Source organism: Lasioglossum baleicum, chromosome 1, assembly GCF_051020765.1.
Source record: "Lasioglossum baleicum chromosome 1, iyLasBale1, whole genome shotgun sequence".
Lineage (NCBI taxonomy): Eukaryota > Metazoa > Arthropoda > Insecta > Hymenoptera > Halictidae > Lasioglossum > Lasioglossum baleicum.
The window spans coordinates 15,538,041-15,558,540 of record NC_134929.1 but is presented as its reverse complement, the minus strand read 5'-3'; the positions used below and the strand labels follow the sequence as shown (position 1 = coordinate 15,558,540).

Below are 20,500 nucleotides of genomic sequence, written 5' to 3'. Positions count from 1 at the left end.
TAAACAATTAAATAAGTAAAAATATAACATTCTAAGAAGTATGAGATGTGGAATTTTCTTTATATAAATTTTGTGCATTATGCAGTTCGAGATGCGCGAATCAATTTGAAAATTTGTACATTTAATGTTTTGCGATTCAAAACTGGACCGAACTACACAAATTGAAGAAACAATATGTATTCCTTTGTATATATTCTCCAATATTAGCTGCCATTATGCAATCAAATATTAATACTAACTTACCAAAAATTCGGAGTATGCTCGTCTCGTCGTGCCGTTTTGAATTCTTCCGGTACTTTCCCGCCAGTAATAGTTCCCCACTACTTTCCCCACAAACTTGTATAAATAGATACGTTCCTGCATTTGAATTTTGAATGCGCATGTGCGAAAAATCCTTATCTTTGACCAGAGAGGCTTTGATATCTCGTCGGTGCTTTGTTGCTTTGACTATCACTTTAGAAAGTTAGCGAAGATCGTAAATTTGCGTTTCATTGTGAAATAAATATTGTATTAGGTCCACGTTTTAAAAGATTTCATGTTCTTTATTAATCACATTTGTATAATTTTTATTATTAAAAGTAACCGAATAAACAAGTATGGAGAAATACAGAAGTCAATAGTTTTGTATTGTTACGAAAAATATAAAAATAGATTATCTATTTCAATCATTATCTAATCATCTAATCAAATCATTATCTATTTCAAAAATGTCTTGTATTAAGGTATTATAAAATAATATAATATTTTGTAATACTTTATTTTATGTTTGAACGCTTATAACCAATAAAAATTGATTATGGATTATAAACTTCCTAGGAAACGAATCAGATCATATTTTATATAATTGCTTGACCAGATCCGAATAATAAATATATTACACATCCTAATGCATCGATCATAGCAATAAATATAAAGACAACAGGCCAGCTGTGTGTTACATGTAAAATGTGTCCCGCAAAATACACTCCCAAGAATCCTGCAAAAATATTATTATTATTATTTTCTCTGTAAAAGAAGAATAACTTATCATTATTGTTCTATCATACCAGGTATAGCACCAACAGTGTTCATTAATCCGAATACACTGCCAGAATGTTTTGGTGCAAGATCTGAAGGATTCACAGCTATTGCATTGTTATGGAAGCCTGATCCACCAATTATAAATGCGAGACAAATGATTGCACTTTGAAAAGATTCTGCTTTTGCTGAAATAGTATTAAATGTAACTTTGCAGATCATTTTTATTGAAAATATAATTATACACGTACCTAGGAATAGGAGACTAATTATTTCAGTAACAAAACATATTGTTTCAACTATTTTACGTGTCACAGTGACAGAATATCCTGCTTTCAGTATTCTTTCAGAAAGAGCTTTACCCAAAAATGTACAAGGTAACATTGATAACCATGGTACCATATTTACAACCCAGCTCTGAATAAATTAAATTACATCAATTACAAAAATTCAGATAGCAAATAGTTTAAAGATAAACGGTGACACTAAGAAGTAAAAAACAGGATATAATAATCCATTACCTTCACTTCAGGAAATGTATCATGAAAATATGTTGGCATCCATGATAATAATACAAAAAAACAATTATTTTGGCAAGCATGTCCTATCACACATGACCTGAAATTTGTAATCTAAAATGAAATTCATGTTTTACATTACAAGTTATGTAAAAGATATTCTTATTTTTTTTAACTTATTGTTAAATTACCAGAATGGAGGTTTTCGTAGAAGCTTCAACCACTGTAAAGGATCTTTAGTTGTTATCTTAGTTGAAGCTGATCTTTCTTTAAATGGTACAGTATGATAACTTAACAACAGGGTCCATGCCAGGCTCAAACCACCTATATCAATAAATATGTATAATCTGCTGTATTTATAAGTAACATGCATTATTATAATATAAATTAATTTCACGCCGCATAAAAACTTTCTACAAGTATATAAACTATTCAGAAAAATTTTACTTGTTCGCCGATTTTCAAAACTTTATGTTACACATTTAGGTAATACGAATATACCTACATAATTTTATATGTATAAAAAAATACATGCGGGCAGGAATTGTACGAAATAAGAATAGCGTGCGAAAATTGCGATTGTTTTTTCTGGAAGAGATTTCCCCGAAAATGTAGAAAGAATTTGACGTAAAACTATTTATAAAGCTATCAGATAATATTTTGAGGCATAAAATGTATTTCGTTTATACAAATACAATTAAAAAAGCTTATTTCACTATTTCGTAAAGCATAATGAAAGTAACCTCTTTAAAGTACATTTCTTTCCGTTCTCATGTCACTATCTTCCGACATTTTAAAAATGAATGTGATTTCCCGCTTCGCATTTGCTGCTCACAACGTATTGACATTGTTACGTGCTCACTGAAAACACGAATAGGGGATTCCCCTTTGGGAATTCCCTCGTTCGAACCGCACCTTATTGTTAGATCCATATATACGTGTAATTGAGGTATCCCAGTTACATAATCGAAGCAAGTCATCACTTCCGTAGAAAGCTCAAACTAAATGTAGTGAAATTTAATTATTTTCTGATGTTTTCAATCCAACATTGTAATGAGCTACATACAGTTAAAAAAAGACATTTTTCAATATTATACTATACGATTTCAACTTTTTTGGGAAGCTAGAGCAATTAGTTTACTATAGCAGTGGTATATTGTGGGGTATTGTGGGCCAAAAGTGGAAACATAAGACTACGCGCGGGCCGCAAACGGCAACGAACGCAATATTAAATACTTTGTTGCCGCGCCGGATTCCGGCGGGCCGCAGGTAGTTTGCTAGCGGGCCAAATACGTCCCGCGGGCCTGCGGGTTGCTCATCACTGTACTATAGGATGTGAAAAGAAAATTTTTTTAAAAATGCAATTGATCGGAATTGTAGAAAAAATACTAAAAGTTGCATTTTACAACTTTTTCTTGTGGGCCTATATCGAAAATTTAAAAAATGCGTTCTGTAAATCTGTGTCAATTATATGCACTGAAAGATGTAAGAATTCTTAGATATGTATAGGCCGAAAATCGTGAAAATCTGCAATTTTTACCATCTTTAAACATCTGTATGTAGCTCACTGCAACGTCGACCGAGTTTCATGAAGTTTCAGAATACACAGATCCACAAAACGTATTATTTAAATTGTCAAAATAAGCTAACATAAAAAAGTTGTAAAATGCAACTTTTAGTATTTTTTCTACAATTCCGATCAATTGCAATTTTTGAAAAAATTTCTTTTCACATCCTGTAGTAAACTAATTGTTCTAGCTTCCTAAAAAAGTTCAAATTGTATAGTACAATATTAAAAAATTTATCGTCTTTTTTAGAGCGACCGAATATTAATTTGAGTAACTGTACGTTTAAAGTAAAAGTTGCAAATTTTCAGCCTTCTCAGGGCATTTCACCCTTATGTGATCATTGGATCCTTTGGATCAATTTTAAAAAAGTTATGCAATTTTTAAGAGTGTTAATATTATCCCCGATTGTATATTCGGGTTCTCGAATATATCGGAATTCTCGAAAATTTTCGAGACTATTTCCGACAATAATCGGGATTCCCGAAATTTTCGAGAACCCGACTCGTCTCGACCCGATACCTTTCCGACCCGTCCCAACCATCGGGTACCTGACATTTTCGGGTTCTCGCACACCTTTGTAGAATAGCTATATATTTTCTTGCATTAACTTTGGACAAAAAAAAGAAGAAAAATACTGTCTAATTTACAAAAAATTTCTCTAACTTTACGATAAAGAACTATTAATATAACTTCTGCACTACAGATAAAACATTTAATATATTAATTTACCTAAAGTTTGGAAAACTGTCATCCAATTATAATTTTCCAATAGGTAAGAGCCCAGAGATCCTGTGAGTAATGTACCAAGGGCAGATCCTGATGTTAATAAACTAAAGAATGAAGCTCTTTCCGATTCATGTAATCGTTGACTTATTAAACTAATCATACTAGGAAAATGCATCCCTGAAATATACATGATAATTGATATGTGTGCTATTGGTTATTAATTTATTGAACTAATTTGTGTTCTAAAGTTACCTTGAAATGCTCCATTTATTGTTCTTACTGTAGCTACTAATAATATAGATGTATCGCTTTGTGAAACGAATTCAATAATTTCTGGCATGAAATAGGTAGTCGTGGACCATCCAATAGCGGAGATCAATAATACTTTTTGTCCTCCAATTCTATCACTAATATAACCGCTAGCAACTTGTGTTAATGTGTAACCCCAGAAAAAACTAGATAATATTACACCAGCATCTGGTTTGGACCATTGTTTCGTTTTGCTTATTATTGGTATCAACAGAGGAACAGATGTTCTCGTGGCATAAATAAGACAAGTGCCACATAATAGCGATAAGAACCATTTACGTTTCTCCTTTCTGAAATATTTTTTGGAAATTCTACATATTATAATCAGTTTTATATATATTTTTAGAGAGTTCATAAAAAATCTTACATATAACATCATTACCTTGACCAAGATGAATTGGATTTTTCATTTTGTATTGTAACTAAGGGTATTTGCATTTGCATTTCTTACAAAGTTATTTTTTATGTAAAAAATTATGGTTTCTGCCATATATATATGTTTTTAACGTTGGAACTTCTATTTATTAATAGACGAGTGTAAATACATCCATGTATGTATATATTACTTTAAAAAATGAGCAGAACAAGTGTATTAGTAAAAATTTACAGTTTATATATTTTATTAATAAATTTAACAAAATATTTACAATATAAAACTGTAACACGTATGCACATAAATAATTTTTCTGAAGAACGTTCTAACATTTTGACATTAACAAAAACAATTCATCATGATACTTTGCAGATGTATTTTTAACTACACATCTCTCAACTGTTCGAATTGTTTTATTCTCATTACTCTACTGTTAATTTGTATTTCTTCTATACACAAGTGCAACAAAATTGCACACTGAAAACTTCAGAGACGATTCATAGTCAACAACGTGAAGTTAGAGTTACATTCAGTCAGATTCAGTCATTATTCCGTCCATAGACCATATATACTTATAGACCCAGCATACGTATGATTTTAGCGACTCGCAAGTCAATCTCGGTGCCACCATTTGACTCGATCGGTAACTCCATGGCAGATTTTGGTCAACGTCTGTTGCTAGCAGACTCTGTTGATTTTCTGCCATGTCAGATTTGGCTGGATTTGGCTATCTGTATTGTATGTTATCCCGATACTTCAAGGTAACTTTTCTTTAAAACTTCAAATTGGTCAAATTGGACAAGGAGAAATGTTGATTAATTAATAATCGTTCATAATGAATATTATACGTATTAATACGAAAAATGTGATCTTCATTCTTCTGGTGATTTTGTCGATCACTGTAAAGCAAGCTTCCATGGGTTATGGTAAATGTGGTAGCAAATTAAATAGATATTATTGTATATAATTTTTTTGGTGATACATATTTTCATGTACTACTTTATTTACAGAGAGCATGGTTAATAAAATGATGAAGGAAGTTAATATAAATTCTACACCAGCATACAGCAGTAAAAAGGTAATACAAAAGATTATTTACTGTTAGGAGTTTATGAAATATTTATTTAATTATCGTTGTGTTTACAGGAGGAAATGTCCAGACTATGTCCAAGCGGTGTCATGTGTTCAGAATTGAGTGCAGAATGTTTAAACTGTAATTTAAATCCAAACTGTGTCTATGGGTCAGTGTATTTTGCAAATTGTACAGTCTTAGATCAGGTCGATTGTATCGTAAGTAAAATAATTACATGTATAATACTATAACAGTTCTTTTATTCTTCTAACAGTGATTGATGAAAGTAACTTTCAGGGTGATCAAACTTTTCAAAAAAAGTACATATGTCGTTATTGTTATCAAACAGAACATTGGGAGCATCACTGTCAGCAGAAAAATTCTTGCAGTTCCGTGGCATCTCCTAGACAGTACTATAGAACAAATTGTACAGTGAAGAGTGACATTCTGTGTCTAGGAAGACGCAAATTTATGAAAAATTTACTATGCAACTGGACCGTAGGATATCGGTGGTCTACTGCTCTCATTTTGAGTATTACTTTAGGAGGTTTTGGAGCTGATCGGTATATTGTGCTGCAAAGAATTTTCAGAAATTTAAAGTACAAATATCCTATTTTCATTAATATGCATTGCAGGTTCTATTTGGGTCACTGGCATGATGGAATTGGAAAACTGTTGAGTTTTGGGGGACTTGGCGTATGGACACTAATCGATGTTATACTCATTTTTGTCAGATATTTAGGTCCAGCAGATGGATCATTGTACATTTAACTACCATTCGGAGTACCATGATTTATATTCTTAACAAAAAAGAATTAAATTCATAGTTTCATTGTTGACAATGCTTAAATTTAATGTGTAAATTATAAGCATTTTATTTATTATGTCTAAAACAACTGAATTTTAATGTGATATATATAGTATATGTTGAATTATTCTGTTTCATAAATATAATATTTTTACTAATTCTAACTTGTGTAATAAAATATTTTTAATTTATTAATATATAATTTTTCATTCGAATTTGGTACGATGTTTATTTATTTCAGATCTAAAAAGGCTACTATCACTGAAAATAAGATTTTATTTAATTCCACTTTCTTAAAATTTGCCTACAAAAATTGAAAATTGCATAAACATCCGCAGTCTATTTATTATTAATACAAATATACAATATAAATATAAACGTAAATGTATTACGAAGTGGATGGGAATGAAGAAGATTGTATACTCTTGTAGATAGAGGCAGTAGAAGTTTTTGAATTACAAAGATTCGAGTTACTGAGGTTTAACTATACTAAACTCTCGAAGCATCTAAGCTGTAAGCAATAGTACATTTTGCAAACTCTTCTAGCAGAGATTCTCAAATGCAAAATCCGTTCAGCTTCAAGCCTTCCATGTGTACATTTTAGAAGCTGCTTATGTAAATTGCAACACATACTATATTTATAGATCGATATGTTAGTGTCTTGCCAAAAATAAAATATATATAGCTATATATATGTATCAATATTAATTTTATCTTCTACTAAAAATGAATTATATATTAGGATCGCAATTACAAAAAGACCAATTCACGTAATGAATTGTTATATTTTTACTTTTCCAGAATTTACTAACAGTCGTAATGAAAAAAGTGCATGTAAATATATATATATAATATATATATCTATAAAAATAAAAATTTCTTATCATCGAATTTTAGCAATTTCGCGTTTTAGTTTTAGTTAAGTATGTACTTATACGTCAACAAGTTCAAATCTTGACAGATCTCGAGCTTACATAATTACTTGTTTTTATCTGGACAATATTACGACATATGCTATATAGATTACGGAAAAAAACTGCATAATACGCGGGTACAGATTTATGCAAACGCGTATAACGAGGTGTTATAATATGCGATGAATTTTACGTAGAACGCGGTACATTTTAAAAATATGAGACTTTATGTTATTATAATAAATAAATACACTTTTTTACTGTAACTACAATTCGCGATATTCGAGATATTCGCGATAAAGAAGCAAATCGCCATTACGGGGTAGTATATATATACGCGCATGAGCATACATACATATAAATTAGATATAGTCTGTAATAGTCTGTATAGTCAGTCGGCACTGGTCGGCACGTCAGCAATCCAGAGATTGGAAGAGAGCAATTGTGGAACATAGGATAGGCCTAGATTTAATAATTAATAAAATGGCACAGGGGTCGAAACTCGTTACATGCTCGTCCGTGCGTAACTTATTCAAAAATAATTATAATGTTACTGCACATACAGTCAGATTATCTAGGTGAGTAATAATTGACCTTTTTAACCTTTGCTAAAGAATTCTAAATACATACTATTGATAACTTAAAAGTCAAGTGCAGATCATAGATTTATGGGAATTCCGTTTTATGTTGAAGAATTGAAATCATTAGCACTAATTTCATATTAAAAAGTCGTTCTCCATAATGTCTTGATTGTACCCTCTGAGATGTTTGCTACTTAGTAGCCTTTTTTTGAAAGTTTGTTTCATTCCTACCAATTGCAATCTAAACAAATTTTTGTTTACTCATTCTCTAACAAACTAGTCGGTCTAACATCTTAAAAAAATTCAAGTCCTTTGGGCCAATTTTAAAAAAGTTGAGCAATTTTTAAGAGTGTCCACTTACTTAATATTGTCTCCCATTGTATGTAGTAACACTATTATAGAGTATAGAGAATTAATGGAACATGGTTTTTCATGTCACAGTTCATGGTGGTCTGATGTAAAAATGGGTCCACCTGATCCAATTTTGGGCATTACAGAAGCATTCAAGAAGGATCAAAATCCTAAGAAGGTTAATGTGGGAGTTGGTGCTTACAGGGATGATGATGGTAAACCATATGTGTTACCAAGCGTTCGTAAGGTACATATTATAAAACATCTGTTTTATCAAGACATAGTTAAAGCGGATGTATAATGTTTATAAAAGGTATGATTGTATTAGTTATTAATAGATTCAAATTTGTTGTAGGCAGAAGACCATATTAGATGCAAGGAAATGGACAAAGAATATGCACCAATATCGGGAAATGCTGATTTTTGTAAACATAGCATTAATTTGGCTCTTGGCGAATGTCATGAAGTAATTAAGAATGGTTTGGTAAGGAATATATAACAGATTTACTAATTATTAGACTGCGGATTTGATGCACTTACAACAAAAATAGGTATGCACAATTTAAAGCAGTGGCCATAAGAAAAAGGGTTTTAGAACACCAGTGTATTAGTTTCACCTTAATAAGTTAAGTAAAAGAAGAAAGAAATTTTTTATTTTGTATAAAAATCCGCAGTCTACTAATTATAAAGAAGAAATTACCTTTAGCTAAATAATGTTATCTATTTTCTAGAACGCTACTGTCCAAGGAATTTCTGGAACAGGTTCGCTTTGTGTGGGAGCAAACTTTCTGTCACATTTTTTCCCTGGTTGTAAAGATATATATGTGCCAACACCTACATGGGGCAACCATCGACCTGTATTTACGCTTGCGAATCTCTCAGTGAAGACATATCGTTATTTTGATCCAGACACTTGTGGATTAGATTTTAAGGGTCTTTTAGACGATCTAAATGTTAGTAATCATATAGAGGATAATAATTAATATTTCCAAATTTTATACGACATTTTTTTCTTACAGAAAATTCCAGAAACATCTATTGTTCTCTTACATGCGTGTGCACACAACCCTACCGGCGTTGATCCAAAACCAGAACAGTGGAAAGAATTATCAGCACTAATAAAAAAAAGAAATCTTTTCCCCTTCTTTGATATGGCATATCAAGGCTTTGCTTCAGGTAATATAAATCATTGGAGAAAAATCGAATTTATTATTAAAATTTTATTATTCTGACATGTTCTTCTTTATGTATTAATTTGAGATAACTTGAATGTAGCAATTCGTATAATAAGAATATGTAATATTTAGACTGCAGGTCTTTATGCATTTATAACAAAAATAAGTAGGTGTGATTTAAAACAGTGAAAACATTAGAAGAATTTAAAAATTCTGGTATATTATTTTCAACCGCGTTTATCCATATTGACAAAGAAAATAAATTCCTATTTCACTTCAGTAAAACATTTTTATTTTGCATAAAGATCCGCTGTCTAGTAATATTGTTACTATGCTCGAATCGCGATAAAATTTAGATTCGCGCAACGATAGAGTTAAACTGCAAAGTTTATATACTAAAAAATATATATGTATAAAATTGTAGGGTCTATAGAAAAAGATTCTTTGGCAGTTACAACATTCCTAGCAGATGGAAATAAAATTGCTTTAGCTCAGTCTTATGCTAAAAACATGGGTCTTTATGGTAAATATGTACATTTAACGATAATTTATACAAATGGTGACAATGGATAAAAATTTTATAAAAAATATTCTTTAGGTGAACGCGCCGGAGCTTTTACCATAGTCGCAAACAGCAAAGACGAAGCAGACAGAGTTCTTTCGCAATTAAAGATTTTAATTAGGCCAATGTATTCTAATCCACCAATTTATGGTGCTAGAATTGTCAATGAAATATTAGGAAATTCAGAATTAAGGGAAGAGTGGCTTCGCGACGTGAAAGGAATGGCCGATCGTATTATTTCTATTCGGCAAACGTTGAAAGACAATCTTAAGAAGCTTGGTAGCTCTGTGGACTGGTCACATATCACTGATCAAATTGGAATGTTTTGCTATACTGGTCTTAAACCAAATCAGGTACTGTATACGTTTATTCTTTTAGTAGGGTCATTCCACGCGAAAACGGACTTCGGAGTAAAATTTCGGATTTTGTTCAAATTTAAATATGTTGTAGTCTTTAGTGACCTATGAACGAATTTCAAAGGATTTTTCGATGTCTTAAAAATTGGTGATTTTACAGTATACAGTATATAATATTTATTTTGCAGGTGGAAAAACTTACCAAAGACTATAGCATTTATCTAACAAAAGACGGGAGGATATCCATGGCTGGAGTAACAACAAAAAATGTGGAGTACCTTGCTCAAGCTATGCACGATGTTACAAAATAAATACTTCTACCGGTAGTTAAAAGATTAAACTACATTTTGCCTTGTTGTATTTAAACATATGTACATTCATAAACAATGATAGCGTAAAATTATAAATACTATGTCCAATGCATTTAATCTTGCATGCTATTTTTATAAAGCCACTGCAGGCAGTGTAGCCGCCATCTCAAGATTGTAGATACAATCAAATTGTTAATCTAACTCGCAAGATTTATATAAAAAACACTTTACTGTATACTCTATTACTAAATCTTCATTGTCATGTAAACAAAAATATTCCCAAAATGTACTAAAATGTCCACAATAAAAATAATTACGATTTATTTTTTTTTATTGACTTCGATTCATTTTATAGCAAATATGCTTTGTTTTTAAGAAGTCCGTTTATACCGATTACCGGACATATTGCGACAACGAAATTTAAATATTCGATCAAACGCACGTCTGATTCACAGAGTGAGTCGTCTGCTTTCTGTGCATACTGTATACTGTAAATATACAACTGTATACCACATTTGTCAAAGTTATACTTTTATCTAAATTTTTCACCTTTTTCAACGATTCTGTTATTTATAGATATTCTAAGGAGTTTCAAGAAAAGAACCGTAAACATGGTAAAACATTTGTGAGAACGAGACGAAAATTAACAGGGGGATTGTGTTCTTCTAACGCATTTTCCACTGAAGTGAGGTTAAGTTGTTTCTCAATATGACTTTTTTCGCTTTCAGTTTGGGTTTAATATGTTTCCGGAGATTCCACGGTCTTTTAACACACAGTATAAATGTTTCTCTGTGTCGATGTTACCGGGTGCATATCGACAAGATGTAGAACGTGGTGGAAAAAGTTAGTGTACCATATATCTTGTACAGGGTGTCAAAAAAGTAATAGTCATTTGTCAAAAAACTGGCTTGCAAAATCATTTATAACGACGAAAATTCTTGTTAAATCTTTCTATTATACTAATGTGTTCTACTCATTGTAAGAAGTTCGGAAGGTGTTATATGTCGGAGATGCAGTATTTTCTCATGATAAACAATTAGAGGTTGCAATGTTGAAGTATTACAAATCTGTCGACGTTAACACTTTACCTACCGAAAGCCTATTAATAGGATTTTCAATAATTGTGCTGTACCAAAATAGAGCATAGAAATTTTCTTTTACATTATAATCTTAAATGAAAGTATTAGATGACGTTATTGGGGGTGACCTGTTAGGTCACAATGGAGATTGCTGTCACTTGTTGGTCACAAATTGCTCGCACAATTTGGAGAATTCATTTCCATCCAACTTGTTATGCGGAGTTAGCTCTAAAATGAATGACCATTATTTACTTGATACCTTGAACTTCAACTTTTCAATGTCGAGAATGTATGTTTATTTTCTTTTAGTAATTATGCCACCTTCGGCTCTGGAGCAGCTCACACGATTGAACATTAATTATCCAATGCTATTCAAATTAACCAATAAGAAGACTAATAGAATAACTCATTGTGGTGTTTTGGAGTTTGTTGCAGACGAAGGAAAAGTTTACTTACCATATTGGGTAAATAATAAATATAATTATATCCTTATTTTTGAAAAACTTTGCTTCGAACCAAAGTAATTCCTACAAACATACCAATTCACCTTTTAATTTCACCCTGAATTTGGAGTGCAAAACCTATATTAATATGGGCAAGATGTGAACCACACTATCATGATTACAGATGATGCACAATCTTTTACTGGAGGAAGCAGAACTGATAAATGTTGAAAATGTTTCTTTGCCAACTGCAACATTTTCACGTTTTCAACCACAAACCGAAGATTTCTTAGATATTACAAATCCTAAAGCTGTTTTAGAAAATGGTTTAAGAAGTTTCGCCTGTCTAACAACAGGCGATGTAATTGCTATAAAATATAATCAAAAAATATATGAAATGTGCGTCTTGGAAACAAAACCACGATCAGCAGTTAGTATTATAGAATGTGATATGAATGTTGAGTTTGCTCCACCTGTGGGTTACATAGAACCAGAAAAATATGTTAAAAAGGATGAAACTGTAGTAGACCCTGCGGACTTAATGCCTGCACCTGTTGGCTTTGTACCATTTAAAGGACACGGTAATAGATTAGATGGCAAAAAGCGTAAAGATTCTGGCCAATCGGAAGTTGCTACAAACAAACCCACATATATTAGAGGAATACCAGATTATGAGTATAAAATAGGGACCCTTATATTTTTACGTAATATGAAACCCGTTAATAATAAAGAAGTAAGAGATAATTTTAAATATTCTGCCTTATTCACACATTACTAGACTGCGGATCTTTATGCATTTATGGCTTCTAAAAATTAAAAAAAAATGTTAGAATGTAAAATTCCACAGAATTTAGTATGATTTTAATTTATTTCAGATCTAGAAAGGCTACTGCCACAGAAAATAAGATTTTACATGATTCGACTTTCTTAAAAGTTTGCCTACAAAAATTGAAAATTACATTGATATCCGCAGTCTACTCATTACTATACGTGTTGTTCGTACTATAGGAAACTGTTGTTACAGGTAAAAGAGCAGGATGAATTTAAAGCTTTCACTGGGGAAGGTTTCTCTCTTAGGAAATCAAGAAAATGATTCGTTAATTATCAGTCTATTTATTTTCTTATAATTACATTTGTAAAAGTGAGTATTCGTACTTTTTATTAAATGGTTGTACTTTTTAATATAAATGTTTAACATAAATGTGTTATAGAAGTTTCTAACCATTAACATATTTAAAGACATATATATTCATTAAAAAGTTTTTCTTGTTGTATAGAGGGTGTTCGACTACAGGTAGGAGAAAATTTAAGAGGTGGTTCTCCATGACAATATAAGACCCCCTCTACTCGACAATTTCATAGGGCGGAGAATAGAAATACCCTTGTGTATTTTAACGAGTAGGCAGGTTCAGTGTCGTCAAACGGTTAATTTGTGAATCCTTAAATCATTTTCACCTCGCTGGCGCCCCAGATGAGAACCTATATAGGTAAGCATGTATCTGTCACTTAATACGTGACTGTCGCGCGCCTCTATGACGTACGTAACGTACACCTCTATTGGTCGGGTTGCCACATTTTAGGCAGATATTTAATTGTTAATAATTTAAAAATGAAGCCGAAATTACAAATTTTTTGTTCTTCATTTTCGTCTTATATTGTCATGGAGAACCACCCTTTAAATTTTCCACCACCTGTAGTCGAACACCCTGTATAAGCTTTCTAAAAATTTCATGTAAATCAAACAGATGTATGTATATGTATATTCTATTTATTTCAAACTGTTTTTATAGAAACTTATTCTAAATAGTATAAATCGAATTAACTCTTATGTCATTATAAAAACGACTAACGCGCGGTATATTAATATCACAAGTTACAGAGCAAAACAGTAATGTATTCAATCTATTAGTGGTCCCCAGAAATGTTTACTGGGTCTTGTTGGATCTTCGGCTATGAAAAAGTCACGGCCCAGTGATACAAATTCGTCGAAACTGATTTTACCATCATCATTAGTATCGATATGACTGAAGGAAACAACTGCGTGCTGTAATAAATTTTATAATTAAATTAAATCATTTATTTATATTGTATTTCAACAATTGGGATGGAGAATATATAATTTTACTTACATCATGTGTAAGATCTAAGCATTTGAAAAATAATTTGAATTCCTCCACAGAAATTTCACCACTTTGGTCTTTGTCTACCGCCTGCAATTTTTCATATCGAATTGAATTATTTATTTATTGATGCCGTATTATAAATTGTATTTTTAGGAATAGGATTTTTTTTAATCAACCATCTGTATGCACACACAAATATTTTGAATACGTACTTTGAATAAAAATGGCAGGAAATTATGGCATTTCTTCTTTAATGATGAGTCATTAAGAACATGATGCATTTCTTCCAAGTATTTTTCAATACAAATGAGATTATATGGACTGATTTCACCCCATTGTTCCTTCCACATAGCCTAGGATGGACATACGCATGTTTAAATTTATTTCTATACGGAATTGAAATCCTTCTTATTGTTAGACTGTAAAGCAGGCATGCACAGGTGGACGATTTGGGAGCAGGAGCAATCGACCCTGCTCCTGAGCAGGGTCGGAGCAGTGACCTTGCTCGGACGTATGGAAGGGGAACCCACCAATTGTAAACGGAGCACGAGAGAAGACGAGAAGAAGAGCGTATGAGAGTGGGGGCGGCGTCTACGTTGTTGTAGTCTGACCACTCCGGCGCGCTCTCCACTTCCCCACGCCCCTCCCACTCGTCTTCTCTCGTGCTCTGTTTACAAGTCACGCTTAGTGGGTTCCCCTTCCATACGTCCGATCTGCTCTGAGAGCATACGGGGAGCAACTTGGGAGCACGGGAGCTGCTCTGAGAGCAAAGAGCTGTGCATGCCTGCTGTAAAGTCCCAAACAAAGCGCGACGGAGGTGACTGTTCTAAAATTCAGTTCGCCTATCCCTTCTACTGGAGGGCAACCCCGCGAGGGGCCCTGAAGGTCGAGGCTCGATCTTTACACTGTAAACATGTCACGTAATCCGATACCTGGTCGGGCATATCGGTGTCCACCACTACTAATTCAATTACAAAAATTCTTTATTTTTAATTATTTTTTTACGGGACTCTCAACAACTTGTTTGTGGCATTTTTCTGATTAAAATCATACTAAACACGATATAATTTATATCGTATGGAGTAACTTTAGGACATAGAAGACGATAGCTATATAGTGCAAAAGAAAGAGAACAGCGACCACAACGGTCGGAAAAAATTCAAAACTCATTGTACTGTTTAAAATAGCAATGCGTTGCTAACTTTTTTATTTTCAATTTTCTTATATGTATATGATAAATTATAAATTATCCTTGCAAAATTGTATCTTGTTTGGTGTCATGTTAATCAGAAGAATGTCGCAAAATATTGGTAAAATTTCATTAAAAATAAGTAAAAAATGAAGAAGTTTCATTATTGACATCATTATCACAAAATAGTATCTGATCCCATCTATGTCCCAGCACAGAACTGAAAATTGGCTTAGATTGGGACTTTACTGTATTATTAAGAGGTGCTTAATTTCGATGTTTTCTCTATCAATATTTAATAAGTATACAGGATACTTACATTTAGTACTTCCTTAAATTCAGTCTTGGCCTCTTCAGATAAATGTCCTAAATCAGAGAATCTTTCTGCAAGGAGCATGAAATCGTCATAACTGATAAGTCCATCTTTGTTAACATCTAAATGGTTGTGTAATGTTCGCATTTTTCGTCTCCAAAAATGTGATACTCCCTGAAAATTAACAATTTTTATTAAAATTACATTGTTCATGTTATTTACTGTTATCACCATTACTGTACTAAATTAGCCCAATTTTTGTTATTTTAAAATAAAATTGATCTCATTGATGTTTATCTCACTTTTAGAAGATAATATTTCTTGTTTCCATTTACAAATATCGGTGAAGGACGAAAAACAGTCACACTTTTACGGTGGTTACACGGCGACGAAACTAAAGTTTTATTTATTACTCATTTAAATTCGTTTCTCACCATTTTAACCGAGGTCATTCACTGTGTATACATCGTAAAGTGTATGTACGAAATTCGGGAAAGTTTATGTGTAAATAAGTATATAGTATAATGACACATATAGCAACTAACAATGAGGGTAAAAAATAAATAACAAGTATATTTTTTAATGAAAATGCTGAGAATGTATTGCGTACGTATACGCAAACAGTCGCCGAGCTGAGCCCGATGATGCGCGACATACATAATTCTGTTCAAGGTTATACGGGTCAGAAAAGGAAGAAAATGATGTTTGTTACATATTGAAAGCGGGGGATCGATTGGAGTGTGGGTCGGACTCAAACATTGCCCAATTCTGTCTCGAGTATATGTGTACTATGTTTTCATCATACGTTTTACTTCTCGAACACGTGCAAGCTTAAAAATTACTTTGTACTATATGTCTTTGAATTTTTCTGAAGAATCTCATTCGATAAAAATGACGATCATTTTTTTATTTAATAAAATCCAAAAAATGTTACTTACAGAAGTTGCGTAGGGTTTAAGAAACTACATAATACCCCCATTTTATCAATTTATGATAATACTTTAATTTATAATCATTTTGAAAATAATTCAAAATCAGATTGTATATAAATAGAGAAGTAGAATTATATTATCGAAATACAAGAGCGATTAAAAAATATTGTCTTACTCTTTCGTTTTCGATGTCTGAGTCGCTATCGCTTTCGTCTTGTTCGTTCGTAGATGTTGAGACTCCTGTATAGTGTACACTTCTCTTACTATACATTCGTCGCACGATGTCATGACTCTGGAAGCAAAACAAATGTTTGACACATAAAACATGCACGAAGAATTATTTGAATATTACGCATGCCGCATAACCGTGATATTCGACCTATATTTTCACGTGTATCATCGTTGCTTAGACTGTGGATTTCTATGCATTTACGAAGAAATTGGCTGGGTGAAATAAAACAGTAAAAGATTAGACAAAAAGAATATTGTAATGTTGTTTTTAATGCAATAAAGTCATTAAGGGATGAAATCAATTTTTATTTTATTCCTACTTCCCACAATCAATGCAGAACATTTTTATTTTGCATAAATATCCGCAGTCTATCGTTACTATATACATATATATGTATACTGTAACATCATAAATATTAAACGAACGTTCTGTTGCAGGTCATGTTGGTTCAATGAACTTCAACATATATAACTCGTGTCTCTGTACTATTAACTATTCTGAACGTACGTTATATAGTTACAACAGCAACAGAATTAAATGTTTTATAAAAACTTATAAAAACATTAGGAATTTCTTCTACTTGTAAGCATTTTTTTTAATTAACGCTTTTGGTATGAGCTTAACAACAACTCCGAATTAAAATTGTAATTTCAAATGAATTATACGACGGGTTATATTCAATGTGTAAATTAATATAAAATAACAAGTTACTACTTTGATTATAAATTTGTTATTTAATGTGAATAATTCCGAAACTGCATGTTTCTGACATGTAATTCACACAGAAAGGAGTAATTTCTATTGTAAAATGTACATCAAGTGAATATGGGTGTGCAGAAAATGAATTACGATTAATGTTTATTAAACTAGCAATTAATTGGATCACCGATAAATGATAGTCTTCGTTTTCTTTATTAAACGATTAAGTAAACGTGCATCGGTAAATATAACTAACATAACATTTTGCTATTAAAATAAAAAGATTTACCTTTAGCTTTTGTTGTGGCAGATTCATGTTTTCCTCCCCATGAATTATTTCTTTGCACAAAACTGAAATTGTCCTTTTTTCGAGAACTCCACTCGTGATCACATACCGTAAACCCGTTCGTAGTAATGTCGTTGCCATTGTTCTACGTATTTTCTTTTACTAAAAGTGTATTAAAAACACACGAAAATTTTCACGCTCACTCAAAAGGGTCTGCAACTGATGTGAACTGATGTCTAACCAGTAGATGGATACTGGGCCCCTTTTGTTGGGACGGGCAATCCCCACTTCATTTATTACGCACGCGCAAGCATGCTTTGGCTCCCCTTTTACTTGTTTTCCCTCGGGTACATACGAGCATCCATGCACGTTCTCCACATCTTCGAGATAATACCATGAACTCCTATGACGATAAAACCATACGAAGAAACTTGTAAAAACTGATAAAAACGAAGAGATATACTAATTACGTAAATTTTGATCTATTTAGACCACATTAAAATTGTGTACTAAACAGAAGGCGTATAGAATCTCTATCGTAATTGATGGCACACACTTTAAAACGAATAGCCTTTTTGTAAATGGACCAAACGACGTTTTTCTGCCAATCTAGATGAATTAATTTACCATTTAGACGATTTGTAATGAATATTTTGAGAGCGTTTAGCCTGAATTACGAAAAAGGTATATTTTGAATTATGAGAAAATTATTGATTTACATTTTATAGATCTCATGAATTGGTACAGTTAAAATCGAGTAATTTGTATATTTTCGTAGTAAAATGTTGACAGCGTGAATATACTTTGTGATATGATTACTTCATCTGTTTTATCAGTTACGCCTATGTTCGAACTTATCAATTTCACTGTGATAGGAGACAATTTGGTACCTAAATAGTGACGTATTTCGAAGAACCACGTTTGAGATTATTCAGAAATACAAAGATCAGACGTAAATATATTTACATATGAAGTTTTAACGAAAGAAGGTCACGTTAAATGCGACATTTGAACGTACACGCATTTAAACGCGCGTACGTGACGAAACGCATGGATCGAACTATTCGATTGGAACAACTTCGAAATGTTTACATATACATACGTGTAAATACTACTAAATACATATGAGATTAAAGAATAGAAAACAAATTTTTTTCATGGGGAATAATATAATTATTATCATTTTCTAATAAATGCCATATAATATTAAATAATGGCGATATTAAATAAGCGAGAAATGATCGAAATTCGTTATACTTTATTTTATTTTATTTACAATTTATATTTTATACAATTAAAATTCTTAAATAATTGCTAATACTAATTCAAATGCACCTGAGATTCATATGAATGATATACGGATTAGTATCAAAGTCATGTATATTAAATAGACAGAATATGTAATTCAGTTCATTTATATTTCAATTTTTATACAATTTTAACTCTTTTTGTATTCAATTCTTTCCACTTTTACTTCATCGCCAACAAGTTGATATACGTATGTTACAACTGTAGAACTTTGAATATCCATTAAGACAAACGAGGGGATGACTGACCTGCAAAATATATATGTTCGTCATGATATTAAATAAAATTGTCAAGAGAGATTTGAACATAGAAATCTATGTTTAGAAACGAGTCTATCCTTTTAAGTGAAAACTGCAGGGTAGACTTACGTATCAAGTGGATTATATGCTCCTGTTGCTGAGCCAGGATTAATGTAAAATTTATTTTCATGTTCATACGCTTCAAATTTATGCGTATGACCTGATATTAAAATATCAACGTCTAACTGTCTTTGAATCAAGGCCAACGATTCAGGATCTCCCCAAGGTACAACTTGATGCCCATGGGATAACCCTATTCTAAATTGACCAACTGTGACAACTTTTTGTTCTGGATAATTCAAGTTCTACAATAACGATGAGTAATGTACACACAAGCTTCGAATAATTACTATAATATTTAAAATAAAGAGATACCTCGTCGAAGTCTCCTCTAACAACATGAACATCGCTAGCCAATGTTTTTAAATAATCATACGATTCTTTCGTACAAAGATTTCCTGTGCATAAAATATGTTGTATTCGACCAGGAACTAATAATTTCTTAAATTTACTTGGAAGGCTACTGCATCTATGTGGAATGTGCAAATCTCCCAATACTAAAACAAGCTGTAATTACAAAATTATTTTCATGTAACAGTCTTCCTTCTTGCGGTACAATGACTATTACAAACACAAATGTAAAGCAGTGTGTGCAGCTTTAGTTGAAGTATTTATTATAAAAATTGTTTGTATTATTATAAAAATTGTTTCGCTGTGAAATAATCTTACTTGGGGTTAGAATTTAAAGGTGAAATTGATATTAGACAAGCTTTTACCACTAATGTTTGATTTGATCTGCTCACCATGATTTATTTAATAATATCTGTACAGATGTTATAAGATTGTAACCGTTAATATTCAAGTTATTGCATTCGTTAGCTGTAAAATAGAATTGTAGAAGTGTCAAACTCAGTACAGTGAAGTTGCACCGTATACACAGAGCAGTGATCGACTTT

General features: G+C 32.0%; 6 protein-coding genes across 11 annotated transcripts; 3 read left to right on the top strand and 3 right to left on the bottom strand.

Annotated features, from left to right (window-relative positions):
- Positions 1 to 515: 515 nt before the first annotated feature.
- On the bottom strand, positions 516 to 5,054 carry Mfs18 (major facilitator superfamily transporter 18). 3 transcript variants are annotated; one of them, XM_076424398.1, is made up of 8 exons: positions 4,786 to 5,054; positions 4,521 to 4,703; positions 4,082 to 4,428; positions 3,833 to 4,006; positions 1,727 to 1,859; positions 1,539 to 1,635; positions 1,047 to 1,434; positions 516 to 976 (listed from the first exon to the last, which is right to left on the bottom strand). In XM_076424398.1, the coding sequence occupies exons 2-8, from the start codon at positions 4,580 to 4,582 to the stop codon at positions 837 to 839; spliced, it is 1,341 nt and encodes a 446-aa protein (XP_076280513.1). In that variant the 5' UTR covers positions 4,583 to 4,703; positions 4,786 to 5,054; the 3' UTR covers positions 516 to 836. The 3 variants fall into 3 exon arrangements, with proteins under 3 accessions (XP_076280513.1, XP_076280504.1, XP_076280520.1); XM_076424405.1 differs by having other exon boundaries at positions 518 to 976; positions 1,047 to 1,205; positions 1,269 to 1,434; positions 4,521 to 5,053; XM_076424389.1 differs by having other exon boundaries at positions 4,521 to 5,054.
- Positions 5,055 to 5,239: 185 nt separating this feature from the next.
- LOC143221807 (TM2 domain-containing protein almondex-like) lies at positions 5,240 to 7,151 on the top strand. The gene is made up of 5 exons (XM_076447370.1): positions 5,240 to 5,437; positions 5,522 to 5,589; positions 5,658 to 5,801; positions 5,881 to 6,146; positions 6,219 to 7,151. The coding sequence occupies exons 1-5, from the start codon at positions 5,347 to 5,349 to the stop codon at positions 6,352 to 6,354; spliced, it is 705 nt and encodes a 234-aa protein (XP_076303485.1). The 5' UTR covers positions 5,240 to 5,346; the 3' UTR covers positions 6,355 to 7,151.
- Positions 7,152 to 7,671: 520 nt separating this feature from the next.
- Got2 (glutamate oxaloacetate transaminase 2) lies at positions 7,672 to 10,964 on the top strand. The gene is made up of 8 exons (XM_076447275.1): positions 7,672 to 7,883; positions 8,328 to 8,484; positions 8,593 to 8,721; positions 8,969 to 9,190; positions 9,257 to 9,413; positions 9,837 to 9,935; positions 10,011 to 10,327; positions 10,519 to 10,964. Exons 1-8 carry the CDS (start codon positions 7,789 to 7,791, stop codon positions 10,639 to 10,641), a joined length of 1,299 nt encoding a protein of 432 aa, XP_076303390.1. The 5' UTR covers positions 7,672 to 7,788; the 3' UTR covers positions 10,642 to 10,964.
- A 130-nt stretch (positions 10,965 to 11,094) lies between these two features.
- Positions 11,095 to 17,916, top strand: Ufd1-like (ubiquitin fusion-degradation 1-like). 4 transcript variants are annotated; one of them, XM_076447325.1, is made up of 6 exons: positions 11,095 to 11,255; positions 11,370 to 11,484; positions 12,030 to 12,184; positions 12,348 to 12,896; positions 13,188 to 13,304; positions 17,390 to 17,916. In XM_076447325.1, exons 1-5 carry the CDS (start codon positions 11,253 to 11,255, stop codon positions 13,254 to 13,256), a joined length of 891 nt encoding a protein of 296 aa, XP_076303440.1. In that variant the 5' UTR covers positions 11,095 to 11,252; the 3' UTR covers positions 13,257 to 13,304; positions 17,390 to 17,916. The 4 variants fall into 4 exon arrangements, with proteins under 4 accessions (XP_076303440.1, XP_076303417.1, XP_076303431.1 ...); XM_076447302.1 differs by lacking the exon at positions 17,390 to 17,916 and adding an exon at positions 14,073 to 14,296; XM_076447316.1 differs by lacking the exon at positions 17,390 to 17,916 and adding an exon at positions 14,037 to 14,296.
- On the bottom strand, positions 13,257 to 18,434 carry Cbp (sarcoplasmic calcium-binding protein). Its single transcript, XM_076447339.1, has 6 exons — positions 17,941 to 18,434; positions 16,896 to 17,012; positions 15,795 to 15,962; positions 14,499 to 14,639; positions 14,293 to 14,373; positions 13,257 to 14,207 (listed from the first exon to the last, which is right to left on the bottom strand). The coding sequence occupies exons 1-6, from the start codon at positions 18,076 to 18,078 to the stop codon at positions 14,061 to 14,063; spliced, it is 792 nt and encodes a 263-aa protein (XP_076303454.1). The 5' UTR covers positions 18,079 to 18,434; the 3' UTR covers positions 13,257 to 14,060.
- Positions 18,435 to 19,184: 750 nt separating this feature from the next.
- Positions 19,185 to 20,500, bottom strand: Vps29 (vacuolar protein sorting 29). The gene is made up of 4 exons (XM_076447406.1): positions 20,348 to 20,500; positions 19,920 to 20,111; positions 19,614 to 19,849; positions 19,185 to 19,493 (listed from the first exon to the last, which is right to left on the bottom strand). Exons 1-4 carry the CDS (start codon positions 20,348 to 20,350, stop codon positions 19,376 to 19,378), a joined length of 549 nt encoding a protein of 182 aa, XP_076303521.1. The 5' UTR covers positions 20,351 to 20,500; the 3' UTR covers positions 19,185 to 19,375.

What these genes read in the sequence shown, in the direction of transcription:
- Mfs18 (XM_076424389.1), bottom strand. Translation starts at nt 4,582, where the DNA reads ATGCAAATGCAAATACCCTTAGTTACAATACAAAATGAAAAATCCAAT. An exon ending in ATACATTTCCTGAAGTGAAG is followed by an intron (nt 1,435 to 1,538) that starts GTAATGGATTAT and finishes TAATTTATTCAG; the next exon opens with AGCTGGGTTGTAAATATGGT. An exon ending in CACTGTTGGTGCTATACCTG is followed by an intron (nt 977 to 1,046) that starts GTATGATAGAAC and finishes ATATTTTTGCAG; the next exon opens with GATTCTTGGGAGTGTATTTT.
- LOC143221807 (XM_076447370.1), top strand. Translation starts at nt 5,347, where the DNA reads ATGAATATTATACGTATTAATACGAAAAATGTGATCTTCATTCTTCTG. An exon ending in GCAAGCTTCCATGGGTTATG is followed by an intron (nt 5,438 to 5,521) that starts GTAAATGTGGTA and finishes CTTTATTTACAG; the next exon opens with AGAGCATGGTTAATAAAATG. An exon ending in TAGATCAGGTCGATTGTATC is followed by an intron (nt 5,802 to 5,880) that starts GTAAGTAAAATA and finishes AGTAACTTTCAG; the next exon opens with GGTGATCAAACTTTTCAAAA.
- Got2 (XM_076447275.1), top strand. Translation starts at nt 7,789, where the DNA reads ATGGCACAGGGGTCGAAACTCGTTACATGCTCGTCCGTGCGTAACTTA. An exon ending in GTCTTTTAGACGATCTAAAT is followed by an intron (nt 9,191 to 9,256) that starts GTTAGTAATCAT and finishes TTTTTCTTACAG; the next exon opens with AAAATTCCAGAAACATCTAT. An exon ending in TAAAAACATGGGTCTTTATG is followed by an intron (nt 9,936 to 10,010) that starts GTAAATATGTAC and finishes AATATTCTTTAG; the next exon opens with GTGAACGCGCCGGAGCTTTT.
- Ufd1-like (XM_076447325.1), top strand. An exon ending in TGTAGAACGTGGTGGAAAAA is followed by an intron (nt 11,485 to 12,029) that starts GTTAGTGTACCA and finishes ATTTTCTTTTAG; the next exon opens with TAATTATGCCACCTTCGGCT. An exon ending in AAGTTTACTTACCATATTGG is followed by an intron (nt 12,185 to 12,347) that starts GTAAATAATAAA and finishes TCATGATTACAG; the next exon opens with ATGATGCACAATCTTTTACT.
- Cbp (XM_076447339.1), bottom strand. Translation starts at nt 18,078, where the DNA reads ATGGCAACGACATTACTACGAACGGGTTTACGGTATGTGATCACGAGT. An exon ending in TGCCACAACAAAAGCTAAAG is followed by an intron (nt 17,013 to 17,940) that starts GTAAATCTTTTT and finishes TTTTGCTTCCAG; the next exon opens with AGTCATGACATCGTGCGACG. An exon ending in CAGACATCGAAAACGAAAGA is followed by an intron (nt 15,963 to 16,895) that starts GTAAGACAATAT and finishes GTTAATTTTCAG; the next exon opens with GGAGTATCACATTTTTGGAG.
- Vps29 (XM_076447406.1), bottom strand. An exon ending in TTAGAGGAGACTTCGACGAG is followed by an intron (nt 19,850 to 19,919) that starts GTATCTCTTTAT and finishes TCGTTATTGTAG; the next exon opens with AACTTGAATTATCCAGAACA. An exon ending in GCATATAATCCACTTGATAC is followed by an intron (nt 19,494 to 19,613) that starts GTAAGTCTACCC and finishes TATATTTTGCAG; the next exon opens with GTCAGTCATCCCCTCGTTTG.